General features: G+C 43.7%; 1 protein-coding gene across 16 annotated transcripts in view; it reads right to left on the bottom strand.

Annotated features, from left to right (window-relative positions):
• Positions 1 to 15,865, bottom strand: part of MEGF11 (multiple EGF like domains 11) — a 272,466-nt gene that overhangs the window by 38,470 nt on the left and 218,131 nt on the right. For all 16 annotated transcript variants that reach the window (XR_010433848.1, XR_010433849.1, XR_010433850.1 and 13 more), the window contains one exon: positions 2,368 to 2,514. Coding sequence is in view for 13 of the 16 variants with exons in the window: in XM_064669249.1 (XP_064525319.1) it covers positions 2,368 to 2,514 (147 nt within the window). In the remaining 3 variants the exon portion in view is untranslated. The remainder of the gene's footprint in view (positions 1 to 2,367; positions 2,515 to 15,865) is intronic.

The following is a 15,865-nucleotide window of genomic DNA, read 5'->3' on the forward strand; positions in this document are numbered from 1 at the left end:
CCACCTTCCAACCTCATGTAAGTCCCTGGGTATTCAATAACACAGTGGAGTTCTCAGCAGCCTCCCCCTCTCAGGGCATTCATTTGAGTCTCTCTAACCTGCTCCAGATAAACTCTTCAACAAAGCACAGGAGTTTAAGATGTTTGAGACCTCAGAGCCTACTGCAGATATGGATAATAACACATTCCAAAGCTTTTAAGATAGGAAGAGAAACACACACATGTAGAGACAACAGAAACTCAGAATATCATTTCCTTTGGAAACTGAGCTGAGAATTCAGAGAAGGTGTATTAGGAAACAATATTTTATGTCTAAACAACTATGCCAAAAGCTGATTTCCAAACCTATGAGGTGTGATACCTGTGCTCACCTGGGCAGACAGTTTATATATGTCATGGCAGGAGCTGCAGCCATCAGTGATGAACAGAATGTAAAGATGGTAATTATGGTAACAGCATATAAAATCATCTGATTTGCATCAGTAATGACACAGGATAGCTGAGGAAACTTGTCATGAACTGTGTGCTTAATTTGCCTAAAACCTGAGATTATTACAGAATTTGTACACAGGGTAGAGAGCCAAGATTACGGCTCAGTATCTCTTCTAAACACAGATTGTTGCTTCTAAGCACATGTAGGGTGAAAAACCATCCGCTGTCCAAACATTCACTGCAACAGATAACACAAAGAAATGTTAAATTGCAGTAAGTGACTGTAAAAATGACTTTATGTGTTTTTATTTTTACTCCTGTGACTCTCTGTTCTACAGTTCCGGCTCAGCGGTTACTTTATCACGTCCGTTCTATTTTTCCACCAAATGAGAATTTTCTCTTGGTCTGTATGTTCACAGAGGGTGTCAGGCTCTTACACCATTGCACATTTCCAGCTGGAACTTAGCTGACAGGTTTGTTGATATATATACCAGCTATAAAACACCCTGGATCATTGCTGGAGACATTTCTGCAGGCTTAAGAGCACTAAACCATCCCGGTGTCTCATGTAATCCTGATTACACCGACAGAACAAGTTGGCTGAGAATCATCTTCAGTCTCATCTTCAGTGCTGCCTGCACAGGCTAAATTCTGTTTCTAAATGAATTTCCAAGAGAAAAATGTGGATGGTTTTGAGAGCAAGCTTAGCAACCTAAAGCCGCCCTCACCCACGGAGGTGTCCTCCTCACCAGGTAGGCTTGAGCCTGAATCCCACAGAAGAGATGGAAGCAAGCTGAATTCCCAGGCCACGTGCTCACAGAGGCATTTCAGCAACACGAGGCAATAGCAGAAGCATTCACAGGAAGAAAATTTCTCCCCATTAGATCCCTAGGAAATGTCCTCGGGGAGCAGCCTGATTACTGGGCTTGCAAACTGGGAACAAGGTTTGCCTCTTATAGCCTATGTGCCATCAGCTGATAAAACTAAGCTGGTTTTTTTCATCTCAGAAAGGTCAGAAACTATTAACTTCTGGAAGTTTTGCACTCTTAAGGTTTCAAATTCGTGAAACATTTCCTTCCCCAATTCCCCGAAGCTCTGAGCACCACATTTTAGCCTTGGAGAGAGGTTTTACAGCTACATAGATATGCTGAAGCACCTGGAAATTGGGGTTTATAATGGAAATGCTTATAGGCCATTAACTACAGCAGTGCTAGAGGTCATCGTTATAATGGCTTTAAATAAAAACTGTCAGCTACAAATTATTTTTAGAGATGAGTGTGTTCTAGTGTCGAGTGTAACTGGTGAAATCAAAGGGCCTGTATGAACTGGGAATGCAGAATGTCTTACAGGAAGAAGAAGAAGAAGAAGAAGAGCTGCTGCAGAAAAAAAAGACAAATCCACTTCTTGTTTACACAGGAAGATGGTTGTGTGTAGTTTGGATCAGTGAATTAGGGTCCCTAAGGGGCAAATGCAGCTTCCCAGATAAAGCAAATGAGAGGGGTTTTATCTGCTCGGCACATTTTAATATGTAGCAGCAGAGCATCAGACAGGAGTTATTTCAGGCTGCTGTGTTTCTTTTTCTGGCATATAAGAAAACATAGACTTGTTATTTTGATGCCAAGGCTCATCCACTTGTTTAAAAGGTCTCCTGTAGGTCTCCTGACTTCACTGCAGATCCGTGTCCCGCCAGGTTTGGTATGGAAAGGTGTTGCTCCTTCCAGGTCACCTGTGACTTCCAGGTGCAGTAGACCAGAAGAAGAAACACAAGGCATGACTCCGTGCAGTGGAGCCCTGACTTCCTGATCCAGCAGCACTTTTTAGGCTGTGCTTTGCCCTTAGGGAGCTAAAGCAGCTCAGAAACTGTGGGTTTGTCTGCCTGGTGTCACAAAGGAGCATTTCCACCTGCTTTGCTCCTGCCAGGAATGGAAAATCTTACTTCTCTGGCACAAGGGTCCCCTGTATCCCGGGGCGCAGTCGCAGGTGCCATCCTCTGGGGAGCAGGATCCCCCGTTCTCACAGCTGCACGAGATGGAGCAGTTGGGGCCCCAGCGGCCCTGGGTGCAGATGTTGTCACAGTGGATGCCTAAAGACATAAAGACACACATTAGGTTCCCCACAGCTTATTCTGCTCACTGATCAAAGAAACTTTTGGCTGGACTGATGCCTCGCAGCCCCTCACAGAGCCAACGAGGGAGCCTGGGAAGGAAACAGCTCTCCTTTTATCTGCTTAATAAAGTGAAAATTAAGAAAACGCCAGAGAGGTGAGTTCTGCAGGTGTTAGTGGGCTCCTGTTCAGTCCTCAGCACCATTAAAGAAACTCTGCATGTCATCTGAGAGATGAAGGTCAGGAATTGCTTTAAAGTCACAAAATAGCTCAAATAACTGGTCTGGAAATAGGCAGTTGATTGAAGTCTGATTACTTACCTGTTGTGAATTGGAAGACCTAAAAAAGAAAAATCAGGGCTCTGAAAAACATGTTGAAGTGTTTGGATTCTTGAACACAAGTAAATTCAGCTCTGTGCTGTGTTCTGTTCTCTTCCTTGCTTAAGGCAGTGTGCTCTGGGGTTTTGTGCACAGACCCCACATCCACCCAGAGCTCTCCAGCTCTGTGATAATGAACTAAGTTCTGATCTAGCAAGTGGCCATATGTGAGCACAGGCTGATCATCTGCATGTTAAATGGAGACTGAGACCTGCCAATCCAGCTCCAGTTGCTCCCAGGGTGGTTGTTTGATATTTATTATCACGAAAAGCAAAGCTTGGAAACACCAAAAAAAAAGCACAGGGCTAACAAACTTAACATGAGGCTTCTAGCATGGTTTCAACTGGTTTTGTTTTAACTGGTGGCTTTTAAAAAACAACCTTGTGCCATGGTTTGTCACATATAAACGTGATCTAAGGATCTGGTGTCGGAGAGGCTCGTGCTCCACTGGGAGAAGGCAGTACCAGCACCTGCAATTAGCAGAGCTATTTGCATGATCAAGGGCTCCTTGGATGGAAAACCATTTGCAGGATCATGAACTAAGAGGGTCATTAAGCAGTGCCAGCTGCAGGGAGTGGCACTGGCAGGGGAGACTGATAACACCAGGAAAAATGAATCACAGACCCGGCTTGGAAAATTCTCCTGCCGACGCCACCACAGCGGGCTCCTCCCGGCTGACCTGGCGGGGCCCACTCGCCTCAGCTGGGCTTTCAACAGCAAGATGTTCTTTATCATCCATGCACATGGCCCTGCTGCATAATGGGATAAAAGCGTCCCGGAGCCCCCGCCGCGGCCAGGGGTTGGATTAGTGCATCTCCACCGAGAAACACAATCCCAAGTAATTTCCTGCACCTCTGATAACTTCATCTGGATGCCACAGGTAATGCACTGCAGTTGGGAGGCTGTGATCTGTACAGCCACCCAACTTGGAGGATTATTAAATCAGCTAAAAGTCATTATAAATACACTTACGGTGCAGCTTCAAGTTGGTTTTATAAATCTCCGAAGTTAATACAGTAAGAAATACTGCAGAGCCAAAATTTCCCTTTTCTGAAGATTAATCACACAATTATAATGTCCCTTCCTAGAAAATCTTAACCAAGTCTGGCAAAAGTACAGTTTGAAATGTGGTTTCTAGTAATACATGATCATAGCTTTATTTATAAAGAGGCAGGGTCCATGCTGTAGAGCTTAATAAAAACCACATTAAAATACAGTAAAAACTTAATACGAGCTCAATTCCTTCCTATCTAAGTAAATAAATCTGAAAAAGGGGAGTGCAAAAAGAGACAAGGAACATTTGTATTAGTAAAATCAAGAAAAACAATTATTTTAAACAGTCTTCCCTGCTCAGTTTGAAATCAAATATATCCTTGGATTACTTAAACAACAAATGCTTTGTGTGTGCATTTATGTAATATATCTACAGTGCTCTGTAATTAAAAAGTCAGACAATAAATTGTAAATAAATAAATGCATTTTGTATTTATAAATACACATATATGATCATTTATAGCTTTGAGTGTCTCAGCGTGAGCTCCCAGCAATGAAATTCAGGCACAAATGTAGAAAAATCTGTATTTTTCCTCCCGACTGCAGCACTAAAATTACAATTCTGTCACTGTGAATGGGCTATTTATAAACTGGGACAATTAAACAGCATTATTTCTTGTCTCTTTTTGACAAAGTTTGGGGAAGAATGACACTGGCTCCTTTCTCATGGAAGGAACTCGAATTAAAATGCCAGGGCTGTTCCGTGCAGCAGCAAAGTCCTTCCTTTAGTAATGAGTAATGAGGGATGTCTTCCCACTCCTAACGAAGGGAATGAGTCATTGTGGAGCTGATTGTTGTAAGGAAATGTAAAGGGAGAAAAGGAAACCTTCTAGAAGCCACTGACACCCATTACAGCACTTATTTATTTATACATCTCCAGAAGACAACCAAGATGGGGCTGCAATCAGTTTTTATCACTTTATATTGCTCCAAGGTAATTCTCATGGAAGATTTTCTTTTTGGAGGCTCCCCCACAAACTGAATTGCAAATGTAAATGAGAAGTTACAACTGCACCTGGACATGCATGTCTTATGGAACTGTGCTAGAAGCAGCACCTTAATTTCACAATTCCCTACCCTGGTGGTGCATGAAGGGGAAGTCCATCCCTCCAAGCTACTTTACAGTCAGAGTCAGTGGAGCAGGAACCTTCTGTAATGTAAAAACTTCAATATTTACTTTGGGCCTTGCTGATGAACATTTCTGATAAGCAATTAGTTTTCAATTTCCAGAACTACAAAAACTGCTGAAGCTGACACACCTCTGTATTATCTCACCTTACAACCACAGGTTCCTAATTTATGAACAAAATCCTGGTTTCACAAGCAATGATACAGAAATTAGAAAGACTATCAGAAGAAGAAGTCCTTGAAGCTGCAGGAAGCAGTTCTATACATAAACTCCATTGCCTGGATACCAGGGAATTATCTTCCAGCCTGAGGCTGTGGTTCACAATTGCAGACACTGGTATAAAATTACACTTCCAAGACCTTCTTAAACAATGTTCTGGGGGTGAACTGTAACTGAAATTCACATAACTTATAAAATTGTAGTTATCCACTGGATGTGGGCAAAGGCTTTGCACTCTTGCAGTAAGGCAGAGCCCAGGGAAGAGCAGAGTCCACTGTGGCTTTAACTCAGTCTGTGACACAGCAGCCACAAACCCTCCCTGTCCCGGTGTGGATTTGGGGTATTGGATTTCTGCAAACACTGGCTGCTCTCCAGTGGGATTCCCACTGCTGTCCTCTGGCCTGCTCTGTACATGGCATTTAGCTGACAGTCCCAGCAGTGCCTTCACTCCCCCTCCTTCCCCACACCAACCTGCTCTGCACATACAGTGGGAAGGAAAACCAGCCCTAAGGGCCTGAAGTGCTGTGGAAAACACAACCTGGGCTGAGCTGAACCCACCAGAGCAGTCACAACTGCCCTGTTCTTAGGGACAGCTACATGGGACAGCTCTTCCAAGGCCTTTCTCCTTACAGGAGGCACTTTACTACCAGGACAGTTTACCAGCAAGTGGCCAAGCAGCTGCTGTCTGGGACACAGGGAGTGTCTGGTGTAATTCCATCCCAGATTTCCCACAGGGGAAGCCAGTGGGTTGTGCAGGAATCTCCCAATGTGGAACTGTAACTGGCATCTTGATAAAGGACAGCAGCAGGGAGAGAGGTAGGGGAGGAAAAGAATTCCAAGATGGTTTGGGTTGGATGGGACCTTAAAGCTCATCTTGTTCCACCCCCTGCCATGGGCAGGGACAGCTTCCACTAGCCCAGGTTGCTCCAAGCCCCATCCAACCTGGCCTTGGACACTTCCAGGGATCCAGGGGCAGCCACAGCTTCTCTGGGCAACCTGTGCCAGGGCCTCCCCACCCTCACAGGGAAGAATTCCTTCCCAATATCCCATCTAATCCTGCCCTCTGGTAGTGGGAAGCCATTCTCTGTGTCCTGTCCCTCCATCCCTTGTCCAAAGTCCTTCTCCAACTCTCTTTGGAGCCCCTTTAGGCCCTGGAAGGGGCTCTCAGGTCTCCCAGAGTCTTCTCTTCTCCAGCTCTCCCAGCCTGGCTCCAGAGCAGAGGGGCTCCAGCCCTTGGATCAACTCAGTGTCTGGCAACAGCACTGGCTGATGGAAACCCATCAGTGACAAATGTTTTATCCCAATAACATAAATCATGTATTACAGCCCAGCTCTGGTGCAGAGTGGCCAGAGAGGGGGGTGTCTGGTGCCTCAGTGTCACTGATTTTCACGGAGCAGCTTTAATTTTTACCAGAAGAAGTCGGTTCTTTGTATTAAAATTTACTGATCAGCTGGGATGGATTAAGCCAAACATCCATACAACCATCAGGAAAAGGAGCAAGAAAAAGGAAAAAAAAATCCCTCCAGGCCATACAAGTGGAATGTGAGGCACCTATTGAAGATCTCCTTCATAGGCTGCTTCCATTAATAATCTTCAGTGCCTTCAAGAAAGTTTGTCAAACTAATGCAGATTTAGTGCTGCCTGTAACTACATCACACTGAAGGACTTTGGAGGGTGAAATTCCTGAAAGGCAGATATAAGTAAAACTCCTTTTCCCCCCTCTCCAGCTTACTTCTGCAATTGCACTCGTGCCTGGGGATTACGTCTCTGGCTCTTAATAAAGCCTGCCATTGTTTCTGTGCTGTGTCTCTGGATAGTTGGAAACTAATACTCCAAACACAATAGAAGAGCAAAAATGGACGGAATAAATGAGAACCAGTGGCCTATTTTTGACCACTGCTATCCCCCTGACAGTAGCCTCTGCAGCAGTGCCTGTGTGCTGCCCAGCATCTAATTATTTTTCAGGGACGGAAGAATTTGATGAATTATAGGATGTAACTCCCTTCCCCCCATGAACTTTAATTTTACATCTACCAGTGTATAACTGTAATTATTTCTCTGAATAAGATCTTCAGCATTTTTTTTTCTTTCCCCTCAATAGTCCCAATGTAAAGACAGATGCAACATCAATTAGGAATGACAGGAACGATTTCAGCAGACGTTTGAATCCAACACAAACATTGTGCTCTCCTCCACCTGTCTTTCAACATGACATGAAGTCATAATAATCTCTTATTTCTGGCATTTGAATAGCTTTGGAAAGAACTGCTTTTCATGCAAAAATAGGCACTGGATTTTGCAGGCAATGCTGTGGAGGCCTGAGTTTGGTGAGTCACGCTTGGCTGGGATCTTTGGTCTTTGATCCTTTAACCTGATTCTCTTCTCTTTCCCCAGCACTTATTACTGTTACAATTATGTTGTCCCTATCAATTCTATTTAAATCAGCTTTGTATTTGAGATTAGATCCATGTGCTTTCCTATTTTGCTGCTTGAGTCTATCAAAGGCAGTAGAAAATGCAATAAGAACATAAAGAAAGACCTGTCCAAGCCATGGATCAGCTGCTCAGAGGTGTTATGACAGCACACAAACAAGAGTTCACAAAGAATTCTTGATGCTTCTCCATCACTTTTTGCGTCTTTATATTTATTCCTACCTGAGGCAAACCCTGAAGTGTTTGACTGAGATCCAGTCAGAAGCTCCACAGCTCAATTCCTGACAGCTCAGCATTTAAGAATGCTGAAGAATGAGAAAATCAGTGTGGGGAGGGCAGCAGATAGAAGAAAACATAAAGGGATCTCTCATAAAATTAAATGGAAACATTAAGAATTGATGGCTGCTCATCCAGTCTGCAAATAAGCTATTTTTGTTTTTATATAGTGAAACTACTCAGCAGAGATAACAGCAGCCACACTCACATTATCTGTGAACTTCTGTGGTGTTCTCAAATGCTTTTTTAACTGACTTTTTCCCCCACATTGGTGCCATGGAGCCCCTCCTTCCCTCACCAGGCATCAGTCACCCCTGGGCTTTGCAGGGGCAGCTCCTGAGTGTAACAGCCCATCAATCTAAATGGAAGCTCTGTGATCTGGTCCTAAATAATGAAGAATAAGCCTTTCCCTGCAGCCAGTGAAAAATTCTAACTTGTCCCTTCTCTCATCTTTGCATGGGCGATTTATGCACCCATTAATGTAAGTGTTTTTCTGCCAGTAATATACTCAGAGCCTAATGCACCTCTGTGGAGCTCTAATCCTACCCCTATTTTTAATTATCTAGAGAAATCTCCAGATATGAATCACCCAACCCGGGGAATTTATGCAATAAAAGCTTTTGAGGCAAGAGACCTACCTCACAAGAAATGAGGTAAGTCAAAATGTTTGCTAAAATTAAGGATGATGTGGTTCCCTTTGCTCCAGGGTATTCTCCAGGGTGCACTACAGAAGGAGGAAGGGTTTCCATGAGCAGAAGGGGCAAACATGAAGAAAATGGTGCTAAAAGGAGTTAAGCTCATGCACCCTTTAGAGTGATTCCTTCCTACTCCTCAAACACTGGACACAGTTTCAGGACTGGGAAGAGAAACTTGGGAAAGATCCAAGCAGACCATCAGCAGGTAAACAGGAGGGAGGAACTTGTAAGTGGGAAAAACTGCGTTGTTTTCCCAGCCAAAAATGTTCCAGCCCCTGAGCCATGAGAGAAGAGCAGCTTAGCAAGAGCTGGGGTACAACCAAAGCCTTTTGTGTTAATAACATTGACTGAAACTCAACTTTTTCTCCTTGGTGTAGAACAGGGAGGAAGATGTTTACAACACTTCTCACTGCAAACTCCTTCACCAAAAACATATCTATATATATATAGATATACATATATAAATAGATAGATAGATAGATATAAAAAATAGAATCATAGAATTCCAGACTGGTTTGGGTGGGAAGGGCCATTAAAGCCCATCTCATTCCACCCCCTGCCATGGGCAGGGACACCTTCCACCAGCCCAGGTTGCTCCAAGCCCTGTCCAACCTGGCCTTGGACACTTGCAGGGATGGGGCATCCACAGCTTCTCTGGGCAACTGTGACAAAGCCTCATCTCCCTCACAGGGAAGAAGAGGGTATAAAGAATTTTTCTATTTTTCTAATATCCCATCTAACCCTCCTCTGTCAGTCTGAAGCCATTCCCCCTTGTCCTGTCACTAAATGCTCTTGTCAATAGTCTCCACTATATATATTTATGTACACCCCATTTTAGCTTGCAGGCTGTTTACTGAGTGATCCTCCCTTTTCTCCTTCCACACACAGCATGTCAAACATCCAGGATTTCGTCTGCTGAAACGTGCACAAATAATTTTTCACCGTTTCTCGCCCACATTTATTTATAGGTGACTATTGTACACACAGCCAAGCTTATATATAGAAGGGCTCCATGTTAAAATGGAAAATGGGTTGGGTACCTCTAGAATGGAGTTTCATGTTTTTAGAACCCATTAAATTAGCATCATCCAGGATGCCATCCAAGCTATGTCTTTCCTCATAAATTTAAAAGCTGTCCTTTAATAAGTGAAAATAAACCTAAAAATAAATACAAAGATAGGTGAACTTGTATATCTTCTGTGTTTGTAAGACTTAATACTGCAATGATTTGCATACATGCTGAAGTTTAGCAGTAGCCTTACTGCAGATGCTAATTATAGTCTAAGGGTCTGATCCAACTCCCACTGAATGAGTGGCAAAAATCCAACTGATTTCACAAAAGGTGAGATATATACAAAATCTGGCACAGGATAAACACAACCAAACCTCACTCAAATGAGAACCAGGAGCCCCCCAGATACCTGCCAAGGAAGACACAGACATAATTAATGTCAGGACATCAATGAAGTCTTTGATATAACTTCATAATTCAGATTTTTGAAAATTAGCCCTGTATCAGCAGGAACCATCCTTAAAGGTTCCTGTCAAAGAGAGAATTTTTAAGCACAGCCTGACATTAAAATCTTATCAACTCACTTGAAATTAAGTCAATGAAAAATTAAAGCTAATTTCTAATAAGCTTATCTTACATTCATAGACTAAAGGGCACTTGTCGAATCCAGAGAGTAAGCACACCTTTTCACATGGAAAAGATTCCCACATTAGAAAGGCAGAGGCCAGAAGAGAGGCTAAAATGCACCATTTTAGACTGACTCTGGAAATTTCTAGTTTTCCTGTCTGTTTAAAGCTAATGTAAGGATACAGAATAATCACAGAAATAAATTATTAATTTAAAAATCTGGGATAAGACTGCCAAAAGTGATAAATGCAAAATACGGTGTAGATAATGGGATTAGACATCTAGAAAATGCACGTTTAATAGGAACTTACTATTGCCCCATCCTGATATTTTAGGCTCTGTGTTACAAACCAATGGTATGAAACAGTCTGATGGAAAAAAAAAAAAAGCCAACCCACGACACTGTGAATTCTAAAATACTGTGGATCTTCAGCTAAAAACCTGGAGGTGCATGAAACAAGCCCTAGATTCTTTTCTGACTTTAAATATGCATGGAAAAGTCAGCTCCCAATTATATCAACATGCTCGTGGGGTTGATCTATTACTGACAAGAGAATTATTTGGGTTTCAGCTGAGGACAGGATCTGGCCCTAAAATTATAAATTGGATAGTGCTGCAATGGAAGAAAAGTCCTATTAATACAAACAAAATGCATTTTATGGAAAGGTTGGTTGGTTTTTTTATTATTTCAAAGGTTTTTCACCTTCTTGCAAAGAACTCCGAGAAAGTGAAGTTAAAAATACCTTAGAGCTCCCCGTCAAAGTGGCCACTGTTTCTTTAAAATTCAAAAAGGCCTTCCCTTGAGTAACAGGCTTATCAGTTTTCCTGAATTAATGTGTCCACAGGAGGGAAGAAACATGTTTCTGTGTTTGAGTGACAGTGCAGATGTCACTGGCAGCCTGCAAATGCTCACAGCCACATCCTCCCTCAGAGCTCACCTGACCTGTGACCAGTGACACTGGTGACCCCATTAACTCCCTCACACCACCACACGTGGAAATCCTACAACTCCAGACTCCCACAACTCCTGGGCTGCAGACCTGGACACGATAAGAGACAATCAGAGTTTATGTTGCTGGCAATGTATGGAAGTTATCGAGGTTGTAAAGGACAGGGAAATATGTATTTTGATTTCCTGGATGTAACAGCAAAGGGGGAGGCTGCTCTTATGAGACAGGAATGAAGCCTGAAGGTGAAAAGCACCAAGGCAATAACAAGATGTTTGTTCCTCAGCACAGATCATTTCCATACCTGTGTTTGCCATCCTGATTAATTAAGGAAAATCTATGAGGGTTTCTTTTATAATTAACTACGGGATGCACCCTTTTATGTTTTCCATCTCACAGCAGCACTCCGTTTTCCCCACACATCTTTGGGATGTTAAAATAAACTGAATAAACTTTGGCTTTGCCTATTGAGAGAAGCCTCTGATTAACCAGCTCAGTGGATAACTGAGATAGCATCTGCAAAACCAGAGCACCAGACAAAAAGGGAGAGGCAGAACAAGCTGCAGATAAGACAGCATTTCAGATTAAAGGAATTCAGATAAACAGGATTTTAACTGACCTTAACATTTAGAGGCACGAACACGTCCCCCTGCAGATCGCTTGTTATTTAATCCCCCTGTAACAGCTGAAAGGTTACAAAAGACACACTTGCCCCAATTAACCTGAAGACTCATCAGAGGGAGGAGCAGAGCTCGGTGTGAAGAGCAGCCAGGCCTGTGGCTTTCCTTCTGTAAGCTGTCTGGGAGCAGGATGGCTGACTGGGAAGAGGACGGACCCGGGTCTTGGAGGCAGGACGGGCACCGGCTGGGTCTGGCCTCCCAGACAGCCCTCACCTGCCTCGGGTCAAGCACAAAGGAAACACCTCCAGAAATTAAAAGCCAGGCCAGCAGCCATGACTAAGTTAATTATTGAGGTTTGTACTGAGTGAGCCAGCTGAAGGCTACCTGATTTTAACCAGCTGGTACCTGAGAAAGCTGTTTCTGGCACAAAACATGCTGCCAGCAGCCCCCCCGAGGAGGGAGGTCCAGCCCGAGGGGGTTTGCAGCTCATCCTGCAACCCCACATGGCTTGGCTGGAGCTGTCACCTCCAGGGCCACCAGCTTTGCACCCACCACAGGAACTTTGTCATCCATGTCCTCTCTGCTCACCCCATAGGGCCACCAGGGCAGCTGGTCCTTTTCTGTCCAGCTTCAGGTTATTTATTAAGTAAGAGGAGACTAATTGATATTTATGACCTTAACTTTGTCACTGAGCACCCAGGAGAGGAGGCTGCACCTGGGAAAGATGAGACTGCTGCCTGCTAATCCAGGACCTGTTTGCTTGCAAAGGGCTTCCAGGAGCTGCTCCACCACAGGGCGTTTCTGTGCTTCCATTCCCTCCACGGATTCTGTGTGTGCAGGATCCCTAATTAACCAAATGCAATTAGCAGCCAAGCACTCAAACTTCAAGCATTTTCGTTCTAACCTAAATGTACACAACATAACACCTCTTCCACAAATGACTGGTATGCTGGGAGCTCTGAGGTACCTGTGCACACACACACAGAGCTGCAAGCACAGCAGTGTCTGTGTGTAAAATGCACGGCAGAGCAGGAGCCAGAGACCCTTACTAATCCTTAGAAAACAGTCTGATCAGTCAAGACTTGATCCTCTGAGGGCTACACTTTTCCTTTTTGAATCAGCAGTAGATATGATCATCTCTCCTTTGGATTTCCAGGGTACTATTTGTACAGGTGAGGTTATGTGGATGCAGTGCTGGTGCAAGCTGGAGAACTCCATCCAGTGCAAGGCTGAGCCCTTGGTGTTACTGCATCCCACATTTCCCTCATGTGGAGGGAACTCACCTCTGCATCGGGTCACAGATCTGACTTTGGCCAACATTTGAACAAGTTTCACTTTGCACCACATGAGAGCCTTTATCCAATGTGTTTTTTGACTTTTAAGCACAAATGTCCTGCTCGTTCTGCTTCCTCTGAAGGCATTTGTGATTCCATGTGCCTGTGTGCTTGGCTGAGTAATTTTCAGCAATAGCACCAGGGTTCAATCATCTCTAGATCTGATCTAACTCCTGCCTTTGGCTGCACACATGCAATTCCCTATGGAACTCAATGGAAAGGGAATATGCACGTCTCGGAGCAGCCTGTTGCCAGTGTGCTTATTTATGCATCCAGCTGCCTTGCACAGCTTTGTGATCTCCTGGTTGATATGTGGGAATCTCTTCATCATCTTCCCATCTGCCAGGTACACTCAGCTCCTGAAAATTACCTTCCCCAGCTGGTACCCACAGAAGGTCACTGTCCTCAATAAGAGTCTTGGTGGGTGGCAGTCATGACATCATAAAAGGATGGCAGACTGCTATTAACTTACATTGTGTGCTCCTCTTGACAGGCCTCCTTCCTTCCTCTCCCAGTCCTCCTCCATTCCCTTACCATCCATCAGTCCCTGAAGGTTTATATGAGGAACATCTTGAAACCTCTTTAAAGAAAATGGGTTCAATCTTCCCCTTGATCTTTACATAAAACACCGACATCAAGAGGGAGTCCCACGTCTGGGATGAACACACAGAATATGCTGGTTTCAGATGAAGTTTTGTGGCTATTAGGATCAGAAAGCCACGTGAATTCTGTGTCTGGTGTGAGTGGGCAGGAAAACCTTCAGATGTTCCATGATCCTGAACTTTTCTGATCTTTTTCAGGCCATGCCTAATTAGTACCAAATCCAGAATGCAAAAATTTCAGCCTGAATTATTTATCACCTCATATTTATAAAATGCACCGCAATACACATCATGGCCCAGTTCACAACAACTGCAGATAAGATTAATCTTTCACTGATGCCACACTCCTTAATATGAAAATATAATTATCTAGCTGAAGAGTTTCTTAAATTACATACTTTCAAACTAGTATGAGCAGAATGTATCCTTGTGTCTGGTGCTAAGCCAAGTGGAAAAAACATTGGAAGGAGAATTGACAAAACACATGTTGGCTCTGTCTATCAACATTTCCACCTTACACGGCCCTGTCAACCTCTCAACTCCAACTTGGTCTTGGATATGAACATAATATTTTCCTCCCTGAAATGTGATCCTGAAGAAGGAGTTCCAGAACTGCAGGGGCACGTTGAAGGATAAAGTGCTTAGGCTGCAGCTAATCCCCTGCAAGGTAATACACATTTATCTTGCCCAATATGGAAATTAAAAGAAGAAGGACATCAGAAATTACTTTTACCTTTACTTAGAGTAATAAGTATCTGCAGTGAAGTTCATTTACAGATGTGCATGGGAGTAAGCACAAAGTATTTGTTGCAAATGCCTTTGAGAAAAAGCCACCCTTTCAGTCTGCACAGCCTGCAAAGTTCATTTCCTGCAGTTTCCTCTGGAATGCTACCTCCAGAAGGATGTGTAATAAACTTTAAGAATAAGTGTGTATAAATATCTCTCTTCAATTTATTGTACTTCTAAAAACCATTTTCTCCCTTGAAGAAACTCACAATGGCTACAGGAAAAGCCCACCAGCTGTTTCTCTGCTGATCATCAATAATGCACAGGAGAGTTGTAAAGCCTGATAGATGGATATATTGATGGCAAAGAGAGATGAATGCACTCCAGCCAGAGAGGAAGGCAAGGGGATGGAGGAGGGGATACTAGTGAGATTATAAAATGGATTTTCTTGGAGGAAAAATGCGCTTTTCAGTGCAGGCCCAGTATCCTTAAGAAGTACCTTTGTTGTAAGCAATGTGCAGAACTTCTTATTTTTACAATTTTATTTACTTCTTAAAAGATTATTTCCATTGTATGTTCTGGGCATAATTTCACTGCTTTTGCTTCATGCTGCTGGGAGCTGAGTGTGTGTCCTCTCCACCAGAAACAGAAGGCATGCATTGCTTTGAGGCATAAACGAAGGGGAAAGGTGACAGGATCCCAAACCCTGGCTGCCTGAGCAGCCTGCCTTGCTCCACACATTCCTTCAGCTTGGTACTTGTTTGAAAAACAATTAAATTTTCCAAATGACTCGCTGTTAATATAAATGCAATTTGACTGTCAGTGCCACTGGTGATTCTGCAGTTATGGGCAAGAACAGAACTTTATCTCCCTCCAGGGCCTCGACAGAGAGCGGAGGGACATTAACCAGCATTTTAGGCAGCAAAGTGTGAAATACTGGTTGGGTCAATAACTTGCCCCCCACTGCTGTTGTGTCAGCTGTCAAGGGCTGGCAAAGAGACCATCAGTGTGGAGTCAAGTGCAGGTCTAATTGCACTGAGATCTCCAGCCTGGACTCTCCGACTTCACGGAATTTTCCTCTCTGCCACTGTGTCACCACGAGAGCTCTGTCACAGCAGCACTGATCTGCTCCCTGTAACTGCCCTTCTGTGTGCCAAGAAGCATAGGAAAATGGGGAAAAACCTGAGTTTTGTAGGATGGAGCAGCTGTATCGACTCTCAGCATTCAGAAAAGCCCCATCTGCATCCCAGGTACGACGTTCCCAGGATCTGCCGGCCCAC

The sequence above is a fragment of the Pseudopipra pipra genome, chromosome 12, assembly GCF_036250125.1.
Source record: "Pseudopipra pipra isolate bDixPip1 chromosome 12, bDixPip1.hap1, whole genome shotgun sequence".
Lineage (NCBI taxonomy): Eukaryota > Metazoa > Chordata > Aves > Passeriformes > Pipridae > Pseudopipra > Pseudopipra pipra.